Genomic DNA, 18,439 nt, shown 5'->3' on the forward strand with positions numbered 1-18,439 from the left:
TTGTCGTTCCCTCGCTCCCTGTCTGTGCCCCGCTCATTATGCCTTTCTCTCTCTCTCACTCTCCCCCTCTGTCTGCATTTCTTCTGCTTCTCGACTTTTGCTCTCTATCTCTGCAACTTTTCATCTCTCTCTCTTTCTCACGCACACCTTATTTTCATTGATTCACCCCCATCTATCTTTCACTCTCATTTCTTCTGCCATTCAAGGGATATCAAATTTAACCCCCTTGTCTTTCCACAGTCGGTTTTACAGTTACGGCGGCCGTGCTGATTCAACAGAGTCCCTCTTCCATATCCAGTTCCACGGGCACTACAATCACCATCGAATGCCTTTATGCAGAAGCAGCAGCTGGCAACTATTTCTACTGGTATGAATGGCATCCTGACCGTGAGCCTCGGAACCTCTTCTATTCCAGCACCGTTGGCAGCGTGTTTCCCACCGGTGAGGTGGGTGGTTTCACCGCGAGTAGGCCCAGCATGACCCACTTTTTCCTGAATTCCTCGGGCCTGTGGGCGAATCACTCGGCCGTGTATTATTGCGCCTGGAGTGTACACAGTTACTCACATAGATGCAAACCCTCAACAAAAACCCGAACAGGAGTCAAAATATAATTGTAGCCAATTAAACCCTGTTGTCGGTCAGCCTCTGTGTCACACTGTCTGAATGTATACATGTATGCATGCATGTATGTATGCATGCATGTATGTATGTATGTATCTATATATTTATCTATCTATCTGTCTATTTATCTGTCTATCATCAATCTTCGTACCTGCAATTGACAGTGGTTGGTGAATCATGATTTATTCCATTGATATCAATTAACCTTTTGTTCTCTTTCATTTCAAATTATGGCATTCTATTATTGATATTTACAACATGATACATGAAAGTTCTGATGCTTTTCTCGTTAAAATAATCGCTATTTTTAAGTATCTATTCCAAGAAGGGATAGACGAGGCTAGTGGTTCTATTGTACCTTTACCCACTCTTCCAAAGAACACACTCCTCCGCTTTAAATCTGCTGCACCGCCATTCTGAGTGTTTTCCACGTGATGACAGTGCAATCAGGAGGATTCTAGACATCGGCAACTCTGAGTCTTTTGTCAATTCCCTTAAGTTGTCCTCTGGTGACCGGCCCTTTACCTAACGATGTTAGCACCTGATTTTTCATATTAACTCATCAAAGCACTTCAGGATTTCGTCCGTTTTTCCGATCTTCCCCTAGCATCACTAATCTGAGAGGAACAGTTCCACAGAAAGGAAAAACCTTTAAATCCCTAAATCTGCCACCAAGGTTTCAAATAGTGCAAAGGCGAGACAATTCTCCAGATACGTTCCTCACTGGGGCACACCCTCAGGCAGTTCATTCTCTGTTGTATAATTGACTGATTTATACAGATTATCCTAAGCTTCTGGTACATTGACGAACGCTCCTGAATTTGAGTACTATGATGAAACCAGTGGTTCTGACTAGCCACACCCCAGAAGTCATGAGGCAACAAGATGCTCGGATGCTGCAAATCTGAAATAAAACTGAAAAAAAGCTGGGAAAACTCGGCGACATCTGTGGAGAGAATCAGAGTTACCTTCTGTGCTCAGATGGTGCCAGAACTGCTGAATATTTCTCGCATTTTCTATTTTTACTCAGAAAATGACACCCGTTCTGGGAGCCAATGAGAAAATGAAGAAAGATTTTCCCCTCCCATCCGACCATTCCGGACATGGCGATAGCAAATCCCACTCAATGTTCAGAACTTTGTGAGTGTTACGAACACAACGATCTTTCAGCCTCCGGAGATGTCTCCATCTCAGCTGTGGGCTCTGTTGCTGCTGTTACCTGGTAAGGTAGAACGTCAGTGATCCTCGCTGTTATTGCTTTAGAGATGAGTTGCTTTGGATTCGAAGATCCCTTCCCAATTCCCCAGGAGTTCACTCACACCCATTGAAGCTACAGATTTTGTGCACCTGTTAGGATGCCAGTGTCTTCTTCCTTTCCCATCACATTTTTTTCTCTGTCTCACTCTGTTCTCATAGTTTTCTCTCTCTGTGCTGACCCTCCCTTTGTCCGTTTGCCTCTCTGTGCTCCTGCTTGTTTCCCTCGCTCTCAGTATCTCACCCTCTCCATTCATTTATCCCAGTGATGGTTCTTGCTTTTCCATTTTATTGTTCTTTCACTCCCTGTGTGTGTCCCGCTTATTATCCCTCTTTGTCTCTTGCTCTCCCGCTCTGTCTATGTTTCTTATGTTTCTCACCTTTAGTCATCTTTGTGTCTAAGGTGGCTGCTCTCTCTCTCTCTCTCTCTCTCACACACACACACATATGTTCATTCGCGCTATCTATCTTTTGCGATAATTTCTTGTGTCATTCGGGGGATATCAAAGTTAACTCTCCTGTCTTTTCACAGTCGGTTTTACAGATACGGCGGCCGTGCTGATCCAACAGACTCCCTCTTCTATATCCAGTTCCCCGGGCACTAAGGTCACTATCAAATGCATTTACACGGAAGCAACAGCTGACACCTATTTCTACTGGTATCGATGGCGTCCTGACCGTGAGCCTCAGAACCTTTTCTATTCCATGGCTGGTAGAGTCAATCCGCCCGGTGAGGTGGACGGTTTCAGAGCGAGTAGACCCAACGGCACCCATTTTTACCTGGCCTCCTCCAGCCTTTGGGCAAATCAGTCGGCCGTGTATTACTGCGCCTGGAGTGAACGCAGTGACTCACAGCGGTAAAAGAGTTCAACAAAAGCCCTCATCCGGGTCAAAATATAAATAGCCAATTGAACTCTCACGTCTGTCAGCCTCTATCTATCTTTGTGCCTGTAGTTTACAGTGGATGGTGAATCATGATTTATTTTAATTAATCTTTTTTTGTTCATTCGTAGGACATGGGCGCAGCAAGCCGACCATCATTTATTCTAGTTGCCCGAGAGCAGTTGAGAGTCAACCACGTTGCTGTGGATCTGGAGTCACATGTAGGCCAGACCAGTTAAGGACGGCAGATGATTTCATAGTCATCAGTAGATTCTTAATTCCAAACATTTTTGATTGACTTTAAATTGCACCATTGACGTGGTGGGATTCGAACCCGGGTCCCCAGAACATTAGCTGAGCTTTTGGATCAATAGTTTAGCGATAATACCACTCGGCCATCACCTCCTCTTCTTGCTCCCTTTTATTTCAGATAGTGACATTGCATTACTAGCATTGAATCATAATGCATGAATGTTCTGACGTTCTTCTCATTAAGTTGGTCGCTACTTTTAGCAATATATTCCGTCAACGGGCGGCACGGTAGCACAGTGGTTAGCACTGCTGCTTCACAGCTCCAGGGACCTGCTAAATCTTGTCTGTTGAAAGTTTCTATTGAATCTGCTTCCACCATCCATTCAAGCACTACCTCCCAGATGATAACCATTAGCTGTGGAGAAAATTCTACTGATTTCAGTAGATATCAGTTTCAGTGTGCCCTCATTTCATCTTTCCAAACACTTCGCGGGTCGGAAGTCTTTCAAATGTTGCCTTATCCTGACTACTGCAAGGGTAACAATTCTGCACAATCAGCAAACTCAGATCTCCACAAATTTCTCAGCAATCATTACCACATTGCAAAGACCAGACATCTCTAGGAAACACTCTTGACGGCAGTTTGCACATCTGTTGAAAGTCATTAACCCAGCGTTTATCAGACATTCGGCTCCTGGTGGAGAGTTCGTAAATAATCTAATACTTCATTCCGGAAAAGACATAACCCTTTAACTTTCCGTCTGAACTCGATATATTTATCTTTTTCATATGAAAGAACAGGCCACGAGAACCATGAAATCATAGATGACACAACAAGACCATTCAGCCCTTCCAGCCGGGCCCGAAGGGCTTGAACGAGCTACCCATTTGGTCCCACGTGACCACAGGAGGCTCTGCCAACTCTCTTCAAGTCACCGTATCAGTATCCAGTTCTTTCTCCCGTATCTTCTTATTCGGCTTCTCATAAAATGCACATATAGCTACTCGCTTTTTGATCAGCAAGGGAGTCAAGGGTTATGGGGCAGGGTCGGGTGCAGTCAGGAACGTGGAGCCGAAGCCACAACCAAATATGCCACTTTACTAAATTGGAGCAGGTTCGAGGAGCCGAATGGACCATTCCTGCTCCTAATTCGATCGTAAGAGTTTTAACAACAGGTTTCCAATCTGTGTGCCTGTGTTTCTGACTTTCATTAGATCGACCAGTTGCTCTAAGCCATCAACATAACTGGATTCTCTCTTCGCCTCTTTCCCTATATGTTAACGCTTGATTATTTCTCCGAATCTGTTTTGAAACCTCCTGTTGCTGTCCCCTCTCTTAGGAAGAAGTGTTGTTGTCCTGTGAACGCCAATGTGCGTGCCTGAATAGTGATATTCCTTTATTCCAATCATGTTACTCAGGAGTGACCGCCCTGTACTTCACAGTGACTGGCGGATGCTCTCATACGGCAATGCGGTCGCTGATTTATGCCGCAAGTATTTCTGTTGTGGCTGGGCTCCTTACTTTTTTTATCGGCTTTTTACTATTGACCGGTTTAAGCTTCAAGGTGACGCAATTTCCAACCATGTGGCCGCATCCCGCATTTCAATGCCGAATGCATAAGGGCTGCTATCATTTCTGGCGAACATGCGTTTAGACCCTTTGTTGCTGGCTCCCTTATTACTGATGCCCCGCAAGGGTCACGATTAAGAAACTACTCTCCGACTTACATCAACGAGTGACAAACAGACAAGCTTAGATATCAAGATCTGATTGTGTAATGCACATTCCCCTCATATGTTATTTAATTTACTGCCGTGAAAATTATGTCAGAAATTTAGTAGTGTAGGTTGGAAGAAGGATGGGGCGGCACGGTAGCACAGTAGTTGGCATTGCTGCTTCACAACTCCAGGGACCTGGGTTCGATTCCCGGATTGGGTCACTATCTGTGTGGAGTTTGCACGCTCTCCCCGTGTCTGCGTGGGCTTCCTCCGGGTGCTCCGGTTTCCTCCCACTGTCCAAAGGTATGCGGGTTAGACTGATTGGCCAAGCTAAATTGCTTCTTAGTGTCCTGGGATGTATAGGTTAGAGGGAAGAGCGGGACAATGTATGGGGTTACGGGATCTGGCCTGGGTGGGATTGTTATCGTTGCAGACTTGATGGCTGAATTGGCCTCCTTCGGCACTGTAGGGCTTCGATGATTTCTATGACGTTGATTCCGCTATCAACATGGCCGCAGATTTAATAAACTTGGCAAAATAGTCAATTCGGGATATAAAGAGATTTTATTTTTACGCAGCAAGATTTTTGATACCTGGAATACACAACCTTAAGTTGAGCAAGTTGAGTTCTGACTTTCAAAAAGGGAACTTGTCTCTACAAGTGCTAATGTTAAGCGATGGGGAAGGAGGGTGGTGGTGGGAGTTTCATTGTGATGCGTCACAGTTCAGATGTCTTCCTATTGTGCTGTATCATTCTGTCTGGATTTTCCGTGTGCTTTATTCAAACGGGTTGCCGACTAATTAACCAATAAAATCGACTTACTAAAATATCAATGCACTGCAAAATTAATCTAAGGGACCGTACTTGTTATCTACCGATTCCTTAGCAGCGCATGGTGCTCAGTGCCCACGTTCATCACTAGAAACCAGGCGGAAGCATGCAGCGGGGCTGTTTCTACAGTGCCTCTGTTATGATGGCCACGGGGAATCGTCAATACATCTTCCCGAAGACCTCATAGAATGAAAAAGAATGACCTCATAGAGGGATAAAACAACGAGGCGTTTAAAATCAGCTGGTTCCACTTGCGGAATGAAAATATTACAGCTAATGATATGTCAAACATTAGTAAGATCCATAAGAGCAAACTACTGCGGATGCTGGGATCCAAACACAAAAGAGAAAATGCTGGGAAATCTCAGCAGGTCTGACAGCATCTGTAAGGAGAGAAAAGGGCGGACGTTTCGAGTCCAGATGACCCTTTGTCAAAGGGTCATCTGGACTCGAAACGGCAGCTCTTTTCTCTCCTTACAGATACTGCCAGACCTGCTGAGATTATTATGATCCATAATCAGAACAATGAACAGTCCTGGACTGAAATACTCAAATGGGAAGCATTCCAAGCCAAGTTAGTTCAGAATTCATAATCGATGCATCTGTTAAACAGCACAATGGAAGCTGTCTATTGTTGGCGTTATGAAATTAAATGACATTGCAGTGGAGAAAAAGTTAATAAACGGAAGCTTTCACAAGTGGAAGCAAATTGCGCAGCAAGTGACTGCTGTCCAGAGGGAAGCAGTCGAGAGAGAACAGAGGTCGAGAGTCAACTTGAGCCCAAGACCAAACCGGAAAGCAAGAACTGTGGTATACCGGTCAAGTCCCGCCCTGCATTAATAGGTATCCAGAATTCATTAAAGGTTTCTGGAGCACCTTCTCCAATCTGTCTCGTATTTTCGAAATGGTTAATGTTTCAAATGAACACAATTAGAATACAAGTTCAAATCGTACGCAGAGTTTACATTAGATCCTATTTTAGTTATTATCACAAACGTTTGCCCTATGCTCACCATCTGATTAACCATTGAAAACGGTTTCGTTCTAGTTAACTTATCATCACTCTTCATAATCATGAAGACTTCTGGCTCATCGCGGGGAGAACTTTCCCTTCCTACTGATAAAGTACCAATTGCCCACTCTTTATAGAAATTATATTGCAATGTTCTTAGTCAGAATTTAGTTAATCCAGGCTAATGTTTCGTAACTGGCATCGCCTTTCTTGTACCACTGAACTGTTAAACCAAAGAGATTAGGGTGTATTTAATTTACCATCTATATTCTTAGCGCAATGCTACAGCAATAATGGTGTTGTGAATTGATCATGGGCGATGGATCCTTATGTCGTCCTGGACCAGGAATCCAGAAGTCTGCAATAATGATTTGAAAAGAATCCACATCCCACCACAGCACAATGGGAATTTGAATTCAGTTCATTCAGTACTTAGGTTAAGAATTCTAGTGTCAGCAATGAGGACCATGAAACGACGAAACCGTTACAAAGAAACTCATCGTACACACATATCCTTTCGAGAAAGTACTCTGTCACCTTTATCCTGTTTGGCCTTCACTTGACTGCAAACTGGTCAGACATGTGAAACACAAATGACTCTTAACTGCCCGAGCTATGTGTCAGCAAGCCTCTCAGTTGTATTCAGGAAGACCATTTTCCATTAACTTCTCCGGAGCGATTAGCGAGAACCGATCAATAGTGGCCTCACGAGCCCAAATCCCATGAACCAATCAAAGTAAAAGAAACAATCTCTATCAATTGCGCCTACAACAAATGGAGGCAGAAGATGATGAAAGCATCGAGCGGCAGAGATACCTGAGACCGGAGGTTCAACGTCACGCAAACTGCTGCACAATTTAATTGTCTGCTATGTCACAAAGTGCTCTTGTCTGAAATAGGTCTTGCAAGTTTGGCTCAATATTATATACATTCATCGTCTCTCTCGGAATCTAGTGGAAATCATGATTAGCCTGTCCAAAGACAATGCGAATCATAGGCATCACTGACCTCTTAAGGTGATCATCAAGGGCAAATAACTCCTTTGTGTCTTGCAGGATTGCTTTTAAGTACAGAATCGTAAATCTTTCCACTAAGACAACCCATTCATTTCAGAAAGCAACCTAATAAATCGTATGTGACCAGTCTCCAATGAAAGTAGGTCCCTCCTTGAACAGTCAAAACCTGGACGTGGTACTCCAGATTCAGTCTCAGCTATACACTGTAGGATTATAGCACGACTTCCTATTATCACAGAAAATCAGTTGCTGTTGTCAAACTGTGAATGTTTCTTTATTACGTGATATGAGCTAGGCGGTCCATAGCATTGACAAAACAAATGATTCGGCTTCCGTTCTATCGCCCTCAGATCCACCAGGGGGCCACTACATAATCATACTGACAAACGAGTATTTTCTTTCGGTCTGACAGAAGATATGGGCGCTATATGAGTATTATGCCATCTTTGCTGGTTGAGTATCAAAAAATAATTTTTATCGTCCTCCATTTAAGGAATATTTCTTTTAAAGCAGACCGTGTCTTATTTCTCTAAATTCCATTGCAATTTTAACTACCTTGGGGAGAGTTATAGAACAAAGAGATCTAGGAGTAAAGGTTCATAGCTCCTTGAAAGCAGAGTCACAGGTGGACAGAGTGGTGAAGAAGGCATTCGGCATGCTTGGTTTCATTGGTCAGAGCAGTGAATACAGGAGTTGGGATGTCTTGCTGAAGTTGTACAAGACATTGGTAAGGCCACACATGGAATATTGTGCACAGTTCTGGTCACCCTATTTTAGAAAGGATGCTATCCAACTAGAAAGGGTGCAGAAAAGATTTACTGGGATGCTACGGGAACTTGCTGGTTTGAGGTTTAAAGAGAGGCTAGATAGACTAGGACTTTTTTCCCTGGAGCGTAGGAGACTTTCGGGTGATCTTATAGTGGTCTATAAAATAATGATGGCCATAGGTGAGGTAGATAGTCAGCATCTTTTCCCAAACGTTGGGGGATCTAAATCTAGAAGGCATAGGTTTAAAGTGAGAGGGGAGAGATACAAAAGGGTCCAAAGGGGCAATTGTTTCACACAGAGGGTGGTGAGTGTCTGGAATGAGTTTCCAGAGGCAGTAGTAGAGGCGGGTACAAATTTGTCTTTTAAAAAACATTAGACAGTTACATGAGCAAGTTGGTTAAAGAGGGTTATGGGCCAAACGCGGACAATTGGGAATAGCATAATGGCAAAAACTGGGTGGCATGGACAAGTTGGGCCGAAGGGCCTGTTTCGTTGCTGTAAATCTCTATGACCCCTAAGATCCGTGTATCTCCCATTGTTCCTTTTCGAAATTTAAGGTTTGATATTGCGATATGTTACCCCTTTTCGAAGTTTAAAGTCTGGTGTTGTGATGCTTTACCCCTTTTCGAAGTATAAGGTCTGATGTAGTCTAGGACCAGACGGTACAATCTCAGAATAAGGGGTCACTCATTTACGACAGAAATGAGGAGGAATTTCTTCTCTCAGTGGGTAGTGAGTCTGTGGAATGCTTTACCACAGAGGGCTGTAGAGGCTGGGCTGTTATGTACGTTCAAGGTTGAGATCGCCAGTTTTAATCAGTAAGGAAATCGAGGGCTATAGGGTTGAGACCGGAAAAAGGGATTTGAGGATTAAAACATCAGATCAGTCACGATCGCATTGAATGTTGGAGCAGAGTCGATGGACCGAATGGCCTACTCCTGCGCCTACGTGTTGTAGTAACTTTTGGCCTGCTTGGACCATCTCCACAGATAAAGAACCGATAATGAAATAATTTTTGAAGTGCAACCGTAATAGTCATTTTGAGAAACATAGCATCAGTACGGAAAGGTCCCACAAAGGACAAGGTGAAAAACACCAGACGATCAATTTTAGTGAACATTTATTCTCACTGGCACCCGGACTGAATGCCCTTTCTCTTCCTCGGAATCACAGCCATGATGCATTTTCGGTCTGCAGTTGGAACTTTGGTTTATCATCTCAGCCACAAGAAAGTTCATGAATGCTGCCCCTTCCCACAGTGTGATATTTCCTCCGTACTGCGCTTGGAGTGTCAGCTTTGATTGTGTGCTCAAGTCTCTGCGGTAATATTTGAACCTACATATCTCTTTCTCAGCTGTAAGGTGCTAGCCACTAAACCACTGCTGGCTGATAAAGGCAAATCGGAGGAAGTGATCAGTTACATAGGGGCGTTTGATGTTCTCGATCAATCTCATTGTGAATACTACAACGCGCTTTGACACCGTCAGCACGCTATAGACTAACCAAGAAACCAGCAGTCGGAAATATGCTTTTCGCCTGAGGTATCAGAGGATAATGCGGTTGTAGTCGCAATGATTTGAATGAGGTCAGTACTCTTGTCGCTTCTCCATGTTTGGCGCGCTGGCGCTTATCTTTTCAGTTGCTCATTTCAGAGGACATTTTCAATTGTCTAAGATCCGTCTTGATCTAAAGTCTCATTCATTTAATCATCGACTTCATCATCATGGGTTCTTCAAGCTTGTTGCCTTTTTTGGTGATATTCACGAATGAGGTTCAGTGCTTTACCTGTCGAGAACTTCATCAGTGCTTCGCTACTCTCTCCAACTGACACTTCCATCCACACCTGGAACCACATTTCACAACTTTTAGTCTTTGGACTTCCGCTTTTCTCAAACTGCACATTTCAACTCCGTTCTGCAGGAGACCCGGGGTTTTCCGGCCCCGTTGTGGTGGGACCCGCTGCGGAGGTTTGGCGGCCCAGCCACAAGTCCATTGACTTTCGGCCTGAGCTGCAAATGCTGGCGAACGGGAAGCGGGGTGGGGGGGGGGGGGGGGGGGTGGGGATGCTTAAAATGCGATCCCATTTCACCATAGATTTAGTCATAGAATCCTACAGTGCAGAAGGATGCCACCCAGGTCCTATCCCCATTACCCCATGCTTTAACCTTAGCCAGCCCCCCTGACACTATCAGGCAATTTAGCATAGACAACCCACCTAACTCGCACACCTTTGGACTGTGGGAGGAAACAGGAGTACCCGGGGGAAACCCACGCAGACACGGGGAGAGTGTACAAACTTCACACAGAGTGACCCAAGCCGGGAATCGAACCCGGCTCTCTGGCGCTGTCAGGCAGCGGGGCTAGCCATTGTGCCACCGTACCGCCCATTTATCCTGACCTCCACTGCCCAGCAATTATATATTCAAAACCTCATAACGTAGGTATTTTAATTTCGTTCCATCAGCTTTGACCACTTCGTTCAGTTTCATCCATTAGTATTTGTGGATCATCTGCTAAGCTTGACACAATGGCCTGATTCTTGCACAACTCACTACCTTCAACAAACGTCTCCTTTTTGAATACTTTATAAACTTCCAAAAGACACTTGATGAAGCAACCTTCGACGCCAGAGAATAATGAGAGTGGGGCCATTGCAGACCATGTAGGCAGAGTGACAGGGAAGAGGAAGGTGTGGCGAACAACTCAAAACAGTAAACGTTGGAAACTTTCAGCAATGCCGGAGTTTTCTTTGGAGACAGAAATAAAGGTTAGCACAGTCCAAATTATCCGACCTTTCGTCAGAATCTTGGATTTGATTTCAAATCTTATCTATGCTTCTCTCTCCGCGGATGCTGTCAGATCTGTAGAATATTCCCAGCATTTTCTACTTTTAATTTCCAATTTCCCGCATCTGCGGTGGTTTGCTTTTGTTGTATTGGGGCAGAAGGTGTTGGATGCCGCCATTTCACCACACATCCCTTTATTGTCTTATGTTCTGTGCCATTTATTTACAGTTAACCGCAAGCGTCATTGGCATCGTTTCGACAGCGTTCCCAGGCCCTTGTTGAATTTGTTTCGACCTTTCTTGTCGTAAACGCGGGAAAATAGCACTGATAGAATCCTCGCAGAGCTAATCTCAAGTGTTATTCATGTTCACAAGTCTTTCAGGACTCCCATTCATATCCATACGATATTTCAATTAAATAGCCACAACTTGCATTGATATAGCTATTTGAAACTGCATGATCAAAACGTCGCAAGGAGCGTAATTCAGCCCATGTTTGGAGTAACATGAAGATATATTCGGGATGGGTGATCCGAATCTTGCTAGAGTTTGAGTAACATCTTTATGGAGGGTTGCAAGGTGGAGAGGTTTAGGGAAGGCGTGGCAGAAATCTGGCCACAGACAGAGAAATGCCAAGGTCAGAATTTGGTGGGTGGGAGTTCTGTCAGGTACCCTGAACCAGTTGCAAAGAAACAGACTGTTCAGAATGGTCCTCCCCTTCCCAGTTCAGCTCCCCCCTGCACCACGCCCCCTCACGACCTTTTCCAAATTTCCCTTAAAATGCATCGACGTTCTTCGCCCCAATCCACACTTTTTGAACATTCTTACCACTCTTGGGCAAAAGAAATTCTCAGGAATTATCGATGATGATCTTATACTTCCAAAACACGCTGGAAACTTTAACCTGTTTCTCTCCCTACAGATGCTACCAGACCTGCTGCGCTTTTCCAGAATCCTCTCGTTTTGTTCGTATTCCAGCATCCGGAATTACTGATATTTAGAGTTCTGTATCCCGTAAAAGCAGAACCATCTTCGATGCGTCTCCCTTTTTGGAAAACTGCATAATTTTAAATGATTCTATTCGTTCACTATCAACCCTTTGTTTCCCGAGAATAGAGTCCCAGATTGTTCTGTTTGCCGAGATAGGTAAAATGTCTCATTTTTAAATTTTTCAGCAAATTCTCCTTGCCTCCACATCCCTTTTGTAAACTCCATGCCATCATTGTCTACATTATTCTAAATGTCGATCCAAATAGTGGAGTTTTACCATAATGTTCTTGGGTCAGTGTTGCCCGGGTAACATTTGTAATTAACAATGGATTCACACCTTCATAGAACATAGAACATTACAGCGCAGTACAGGCCCTTCGGCCCTCAATGTTGCACCGACCTGTGAAACCAATCTAAAGCCCATCTAACCTACACTATTCCAATATCATCCATATGTTTATCCAATGACCCTTTAAATGCCCTTAATGTTGACGAGTTCACTACTGTTGCAGGCAGGGCAATGCACTTACTTTACTCACTTCAAAATCGCATTTATTGCCAATCGTTCCGTTCCGTTTCTTCATTCAACTTCTTCATTTTCTGTTAGGTACTTCTTGCAACCGATATAAACAGGAACAGCATCCGACGTTTATGTGTACATTAAGCAGCTAAGCAATAAAAACAAAATGGTGGATCTCAGAATGGTTTATTTTGGGGACAGGTGCGCTGTGACGCGGGACTATTTGCAGAGAAATGCACAGGAATGCAAACAACGCCACACATCAAAATGACAGCTGGGCTGGAATAGAAATCTGAGTGACAGAGTGTGCATGATTTGCTGCATAAACGACTTGTGTCTCTTTGAGGGAAGGAGACGGGTAGTTCCTGACATCCAGTGCGTTGTAGATATAATGAAGATAATCCGGGAGGGCACAAGCAGAGGACGCAAGAATGGTAGGGGAAGGTCGGATGAATGGTGGAATCAAAAGAAGAGAAGAAGCCAGGAAGTGTAGTGGAAGTGAATGGAGGCAAGATTAATGGCCGGATGACTTCCTCCTACTCCCATGTAACAAGTCAATGGATGAATGGCCGCCTAAACCTGTCCAAGAGGGTTAAAGTCTCAATGACCGCCACCTACCTATACAACAACGGGGATTGGTGCAATGGCCTGCCTCCGTCTTATACAACAAGCTCAAGTAAGGCTTAGTCTCCCTCCCGCCTCCCCCTTTTCCTGTGTAATAAGTGCAAGGGGGTGACTAGGCCTTGCTCTTCCTGTATAACAAATTGGATGGGCTGAATGACCTCTTCCAGTTCTTTTGTAAAAGACCTTTTCAGTTATTTTGTAAAAAGATTACTTGACCTTAATAAGCCTCTTTCTGTTCCAACCTAACTGGCACATAAAGGTGAATAGTCTCCTCCTGTTCCTATCCAAGATGCTTCAGCGGATGAATGACCGCCAGTTGTTCCCACGGAAGAAAGCGCGAGGTGCTGAATAACATTCTCCCACTTTCCAAAAGTCTGAGCAGTTTTCGATATCTCAATCTCAAATCACACCACGAGATGAAGAGGCGGGGCCTTGCACCGCTCGAGCTCTTTTTGTATGAGCATAAATTACCGTGGGGACAGGGGGGACACAGTGATAAAATGCAATGCAACCTCCGTACAAAAACCTCGACGCACACGCCTATTGGCAGATCAGCAGAAGATCAGTGACAGTGGAGTCAAAGCGATCGACATCTCATGGTGATAATGGTAGGAGCATCGGAAAGGGCTTTGCACAATTGTCCGTCCAGTGCCTGTTTCTGTAAAATGAATCGTTTTTTGTTATTTGTGGAGACACACAAGGCACTCTACATCCTCAGATCTCTTCAGTGTCCTGGCCAACATTAATCGCTCTACTAACATAAAAATGACCTGATCACACACATCACTGCTATTTGATGTGATTTCTTGGCGAAATCAGCTCCTGATCACTTGCTGAAATATATTTCATTGCTTCCAAAATGCATTGGTCTTCCTCGTGCATTGTTAAGCACTGCACTATTGCCTAACAGGCCACGTTGATGTAAACCGACCTGCTGATGTGCTGGGACAACGGCCTATTTCGGGAGTGGCACCAAACTGACGGTACTAGGTAAGAAATTTGATTTCTTTCTCTCTAAATGCACGGCGGTGTGCATCCTACGCTCCGAGGGACGGAACTCAATATACCCCTTTATTTAGAAAAAGACCATACCTGTTCCATCCTCCAGCAACACTAAGTCGCTCGATGCCAAGCCAGTATACTTGGAGACGGCTGTACCGATTGGTTCAAACAGAAATGGCGAAGCGGCCATACTCTGAATACAGACACGACCTGTAACTAATTGCTAATTGGACCTCTAAAGGATGCTGTAGAACTAATAGATTAAAATTTGACCCATAGAGATCAGATTGCAGGGCAAGGTAGAATCCACAGATTAAACTAAAATATACAGGTCAGTATAGCTTTCATATATTATCATGGAATCATCTGGGCTAGAATGGAATCCATGTAGTTCAACGGGATCATTCAGATTGGATATGGGCAGAATGGAAAGCAATACTGTTTTGAGGCTTTTTGAGAGGATGGGGTGTCACCGTGCGACAGATGTGAATTATTTTGGACAAGGAACCAAATTAACAGTTTTGGGTGAGTCGAATGTCGTTCTTAATTCTCGTTTATCCTCCAAGCGGTAATCAATAAGACGTTTAATTTTGCAAACCATGCAACATGAATCATGTCCACCTGCCTCGTAAATGTTTATCTCTAAACGGAGCAAACTCTCTAAGTAGGGAAGGGACAGTTCAGGGACCTGTTCATGACTTAGAATTGAGCATCGTGCAGGGAACACAGTTTACTTCGGCGACGGGACGAAGTTGACAGTTTTGGGTAAGGTGACTGCGTTCTTCCTATTGACTAATGTATATGTCTAGACGCACCTAAATAATCGCGAGGGCCAATATTCAGTATTTGGATATAAAAAGCTCAGCACTGATTACATGGGCTAGGTTATCATTCTCATGAATACAGAACATGAAATGTTTATATAATCGAGGCGTTTAAAATGACTGAACGAATTGGTGGAGTAGATTGAGGGAAAAGATTTACTGTTGCCAAGGGAGACCAGAACATTTTCAGTTAGAACAGGCCGTTCTAGTTTGATGTCGGAAAGCTCCCATTGACTCAAAAGGTAGTGGGAATCAGGAAATTACTTCCCAAAAAGCTGTTGAGGATTTGAAAAATCCAAACTCCCTATAGATAGGCGGAGGTAAGCAATGGTGCCTAATGTGGCTGAACAAAAACTGGATGATGGGGTTAAGGCACATTGATGATGTGACAGGCTCAAATGGCCGCCTCCTATCCCTATGTTCCTACGTTTCGTAATGGTTATTAACATAGCAAAAGCTCCAATAAAACTGAACTCACAACCCAGACTTGGAGGGGATTTTACTACAGCCCTGTACCTCTGTGTTCTGCTAGTGAAGCTTATTTCGGAAGTGGGACAAAACTGGTCGTTTTAGGTAAGTGAATACATTCCTAATACTGGAGAAAGTTGGTTCAATTTACGAATTCATGCGGGAGGTGGAGGGAGTGAAAAAAATCGGAATTTGGTTCATTAATTTCAACTTTACAGCTTACTATGGCAGACTGGCTGATGTTGAACTCGTTTCACTGTAGAAAATGAGTCAATATTAGGAAGAATCTCTCAACCAAACAGCAACAATGTAGATGCAAACAAAATTATTTGGTCAATGAGGGTAGAACAGTAAACAGAGGACACATCTGTCAGACTAAAATCATCAGGCTCAATTGTTCTTTACTCTGTTTAGTCTAGGTTATATGAAGAATATGGTACAGGCATTAGATATGGTTTACAAATGAACAAGAATGGTAGTGAAACTAATGGCTATAATTATCAGGAGAGATTGAAGCGGCTTGAGCTGAAGGGTGACCTGATAGCGATTCAGATTATGGAAAGTGCTTCCAGAAGATAGACCTAGAAAAGGGCTTTCTCTGTAGTGGATCAGAAGTAGGGTAGGAGCCATCAATAGAAGAAAGTCACTCATAAATCCAATTAGAGAAACATCTTACCACAGAGAGTGGTGATAATTCGCTACCACAGGGCTAAGGTGAATAGCATAGATGTTTTTGAAGATGAAGCTGCATAAAGACATGAAGGAGAATGTAATCGAACCTGGTGGAAATTGAACGTTATCCCACGCAGTCCTCACTAATCTGTAACAGTAATAAATTCATGTATTTTAAAATTACTCTTTGAATAGTGCTGTTAAGCTATTTCGTATGTGCACAATTGGGGGAACAAAGAATTCATCCTTGAGCGTATGAAATCAAAGAGTTACATTTTTGTGAGAGGTTCCTTGAACTATGTCTGCAGTGTATTAAATATAAATGGTTAAGAGGTGTTCAAATTGATCTGTATGAGATTATTATAGGATTCAGATGTCTAACGAGCACTAAACTGTTCGCTCTGGTGTGGCGAGTGCTCACAAAGGGGGTGAACTTCTATAGTTAGAGCCAGACTGGCCATGAGCGATGTCAGAAAGAATTGTGTTGACATAAAGTCTAGTGGAATTCTTAAAATGTCTCCCCCAGGAAGTTGTTAGGACTGGAGGGATTTAGTGGAGGGCATTGAACTGAGGAAGGGGCATTCTCAATTGAAAATTTCAAATGTCTGATTTACTGATTCCTAGATAAGCCATGATCTAATTTAATATTAGAACAAGCTCATTCAGCTATATGGCTTCAGGCCATATCAGGCCACGTTCCATTGTTATTATGTTTTTAGATCCTCGTGTTCCTTTGGTCCTACGTTCCTCTGTTTCCATTGTTATGTATAATCCTCTCGGGGCACAAATCACAGAAAGGTTAGATGTTTTATAACAGGCATGAACCTTTGTGCTCTGGCAGCACCTACTATTTCGGAGCTGGGACAAAATTAACTGTTTTAGGTAAGTGTATGTTTAGATAAACATACATTTATATGCATAGCTTTATCTACCTGCCAACCTAGTTATTTACCTATATGTCTGTATATCCGACCATCACTGATGTGTTTTAGTATTGTTATTTAGTATAGTGCAGGCGGGTATGACCCTCTGCACTTTGGGGAAGGAACGAAATTAACGATTTTGGGTGAGTTCGATTTCTATTTTTATTAAAGCAAGAGTCGTGTGTTTTGAGCAGAGTTGAATGACTGATACTACGAAATTTTGCAGCACTGTCAGGACTGCAGAATTGAGAGCACATTTAATTTCAATTAGATACCGCCTCGTTAGTTCATAAAGTTGCATTAACTTATAGTTATCTCACGCTAAGTGAAGACCTCTATCAAATGTTTGGAGCAGTAAGTGTTGCGGAGCGTTTTTGTGAAGTGACATGATGATGTGTGAACAACCAACCCTTGTATTTTGGAGATGGAACTAAACTGACTGTCTTAGGTAAGCGAGTTGTTCAAAATGTATCACTTAACACATGGTCATTCATCTCATTGAGGCACTTTACATATCGGTTTAAAGAAAGGGGACAATATGAAATGTGGAAAGACATTTGAAAGCGTATTATTAAAGAAGTAACAACTCAATAACTTACTGAATGGAAAGGAAAATGTGTGGGGTTGAAGGGCGAACGAGGGAGGAATTGAGAACCATATATTGAGAAAGATTGTTGAATAGAATAAACTAGAGCAGGAGGAGGACATTCTGACAGTCCAACTTTTTCTGACACTCAGAAAGATTATGGCTGATCTGAACATGACTCAATTCCACTTAACTCCCTGTTCTCCAGAACACCCAGACCCCTGTAGTTAAATATCCGTATAACTATCTTGAATATATTCAATGACTCAGCCTCCCCAACTCTCTGAAGTAGATAATTACGAAGATATGTGACTGTGCAAGGGAAGAAATTCCTCCTCATCTCCGTTTCAAATGGGTAACTATTTCTTCTGAAACGATTGTGCCAGAATTTTTGTTTCCCACGAGGAGGAAATTTCACTAAGCATTTCCCTTGAAAAGCCCCAGTCAAAATCGGATATTTTAAGCTAATATCTCTAGTCGGTTTTCAATCTCCAGATCGAGAGGAATGAATAGATAAAACTGGCAGAGGATAGTAAATTATAGAGACATGACTGCAGGAAAGAATAAAATGTAATACAAAACCAATATGGCAAAAGAAAAGGTATGGTGGGATGTAACACAAAACAATATGATCCAGCTGTGTTCATTAACTGAGGTGTAGAGAACTAAAAGAATTCTAGTTTTATTAC

The 18,439-nt window shown here is 43.1% G+C and overlaps 1 protein-coding gene across 2 annotated transcripts in view; it reads left to right on the forward strand.

The window, feature by feature from the left end:
* Positions 1-18,439, forward strand: part of LOC144511398 (T cell receptor beta chain MC.7.G5-like) — a 36,876-nt gene that overhangs the window by 493 nt on the left and 17,944 nt on the right. Inside the window, exons 2-3 of one of the 2 annotated variants that reach the window (XM_078241715.1) lie at positions 241-548; positions 14,738-14,802. In XM_078241715.1, coding sequence (XP_078097841.1) covers positions 14,739-14,802 — 64 coding nt within the window. In that variant the 5' untranslated portion in view covers positions 241-548; position 14,738. Of the gene's footprint in view, positions 1-240; positions 549-14,737; positions 14,803-17,031; positions 17,124-18,439 lie in introns of those variants that run through there. The other variant, XM_078241714.1, reaches the window with a different exon arrangement.

This window comes from Mustelus asterias, chromosome 24 (genome assembly GCF_964213995.1).
Source record: "Mustelus asterias chromosome 24, sMusAst1.hap1.1, whole genome shotgun sequence".
In the NCBI taxonomy this organism is placed as follows: domain Eukaryota; kingdom Metazoa; phylum Chordata; class Chondrichthyes; order Carcharhiniformes; family Triakidae; genus Mustelus; species Mustelus asterias.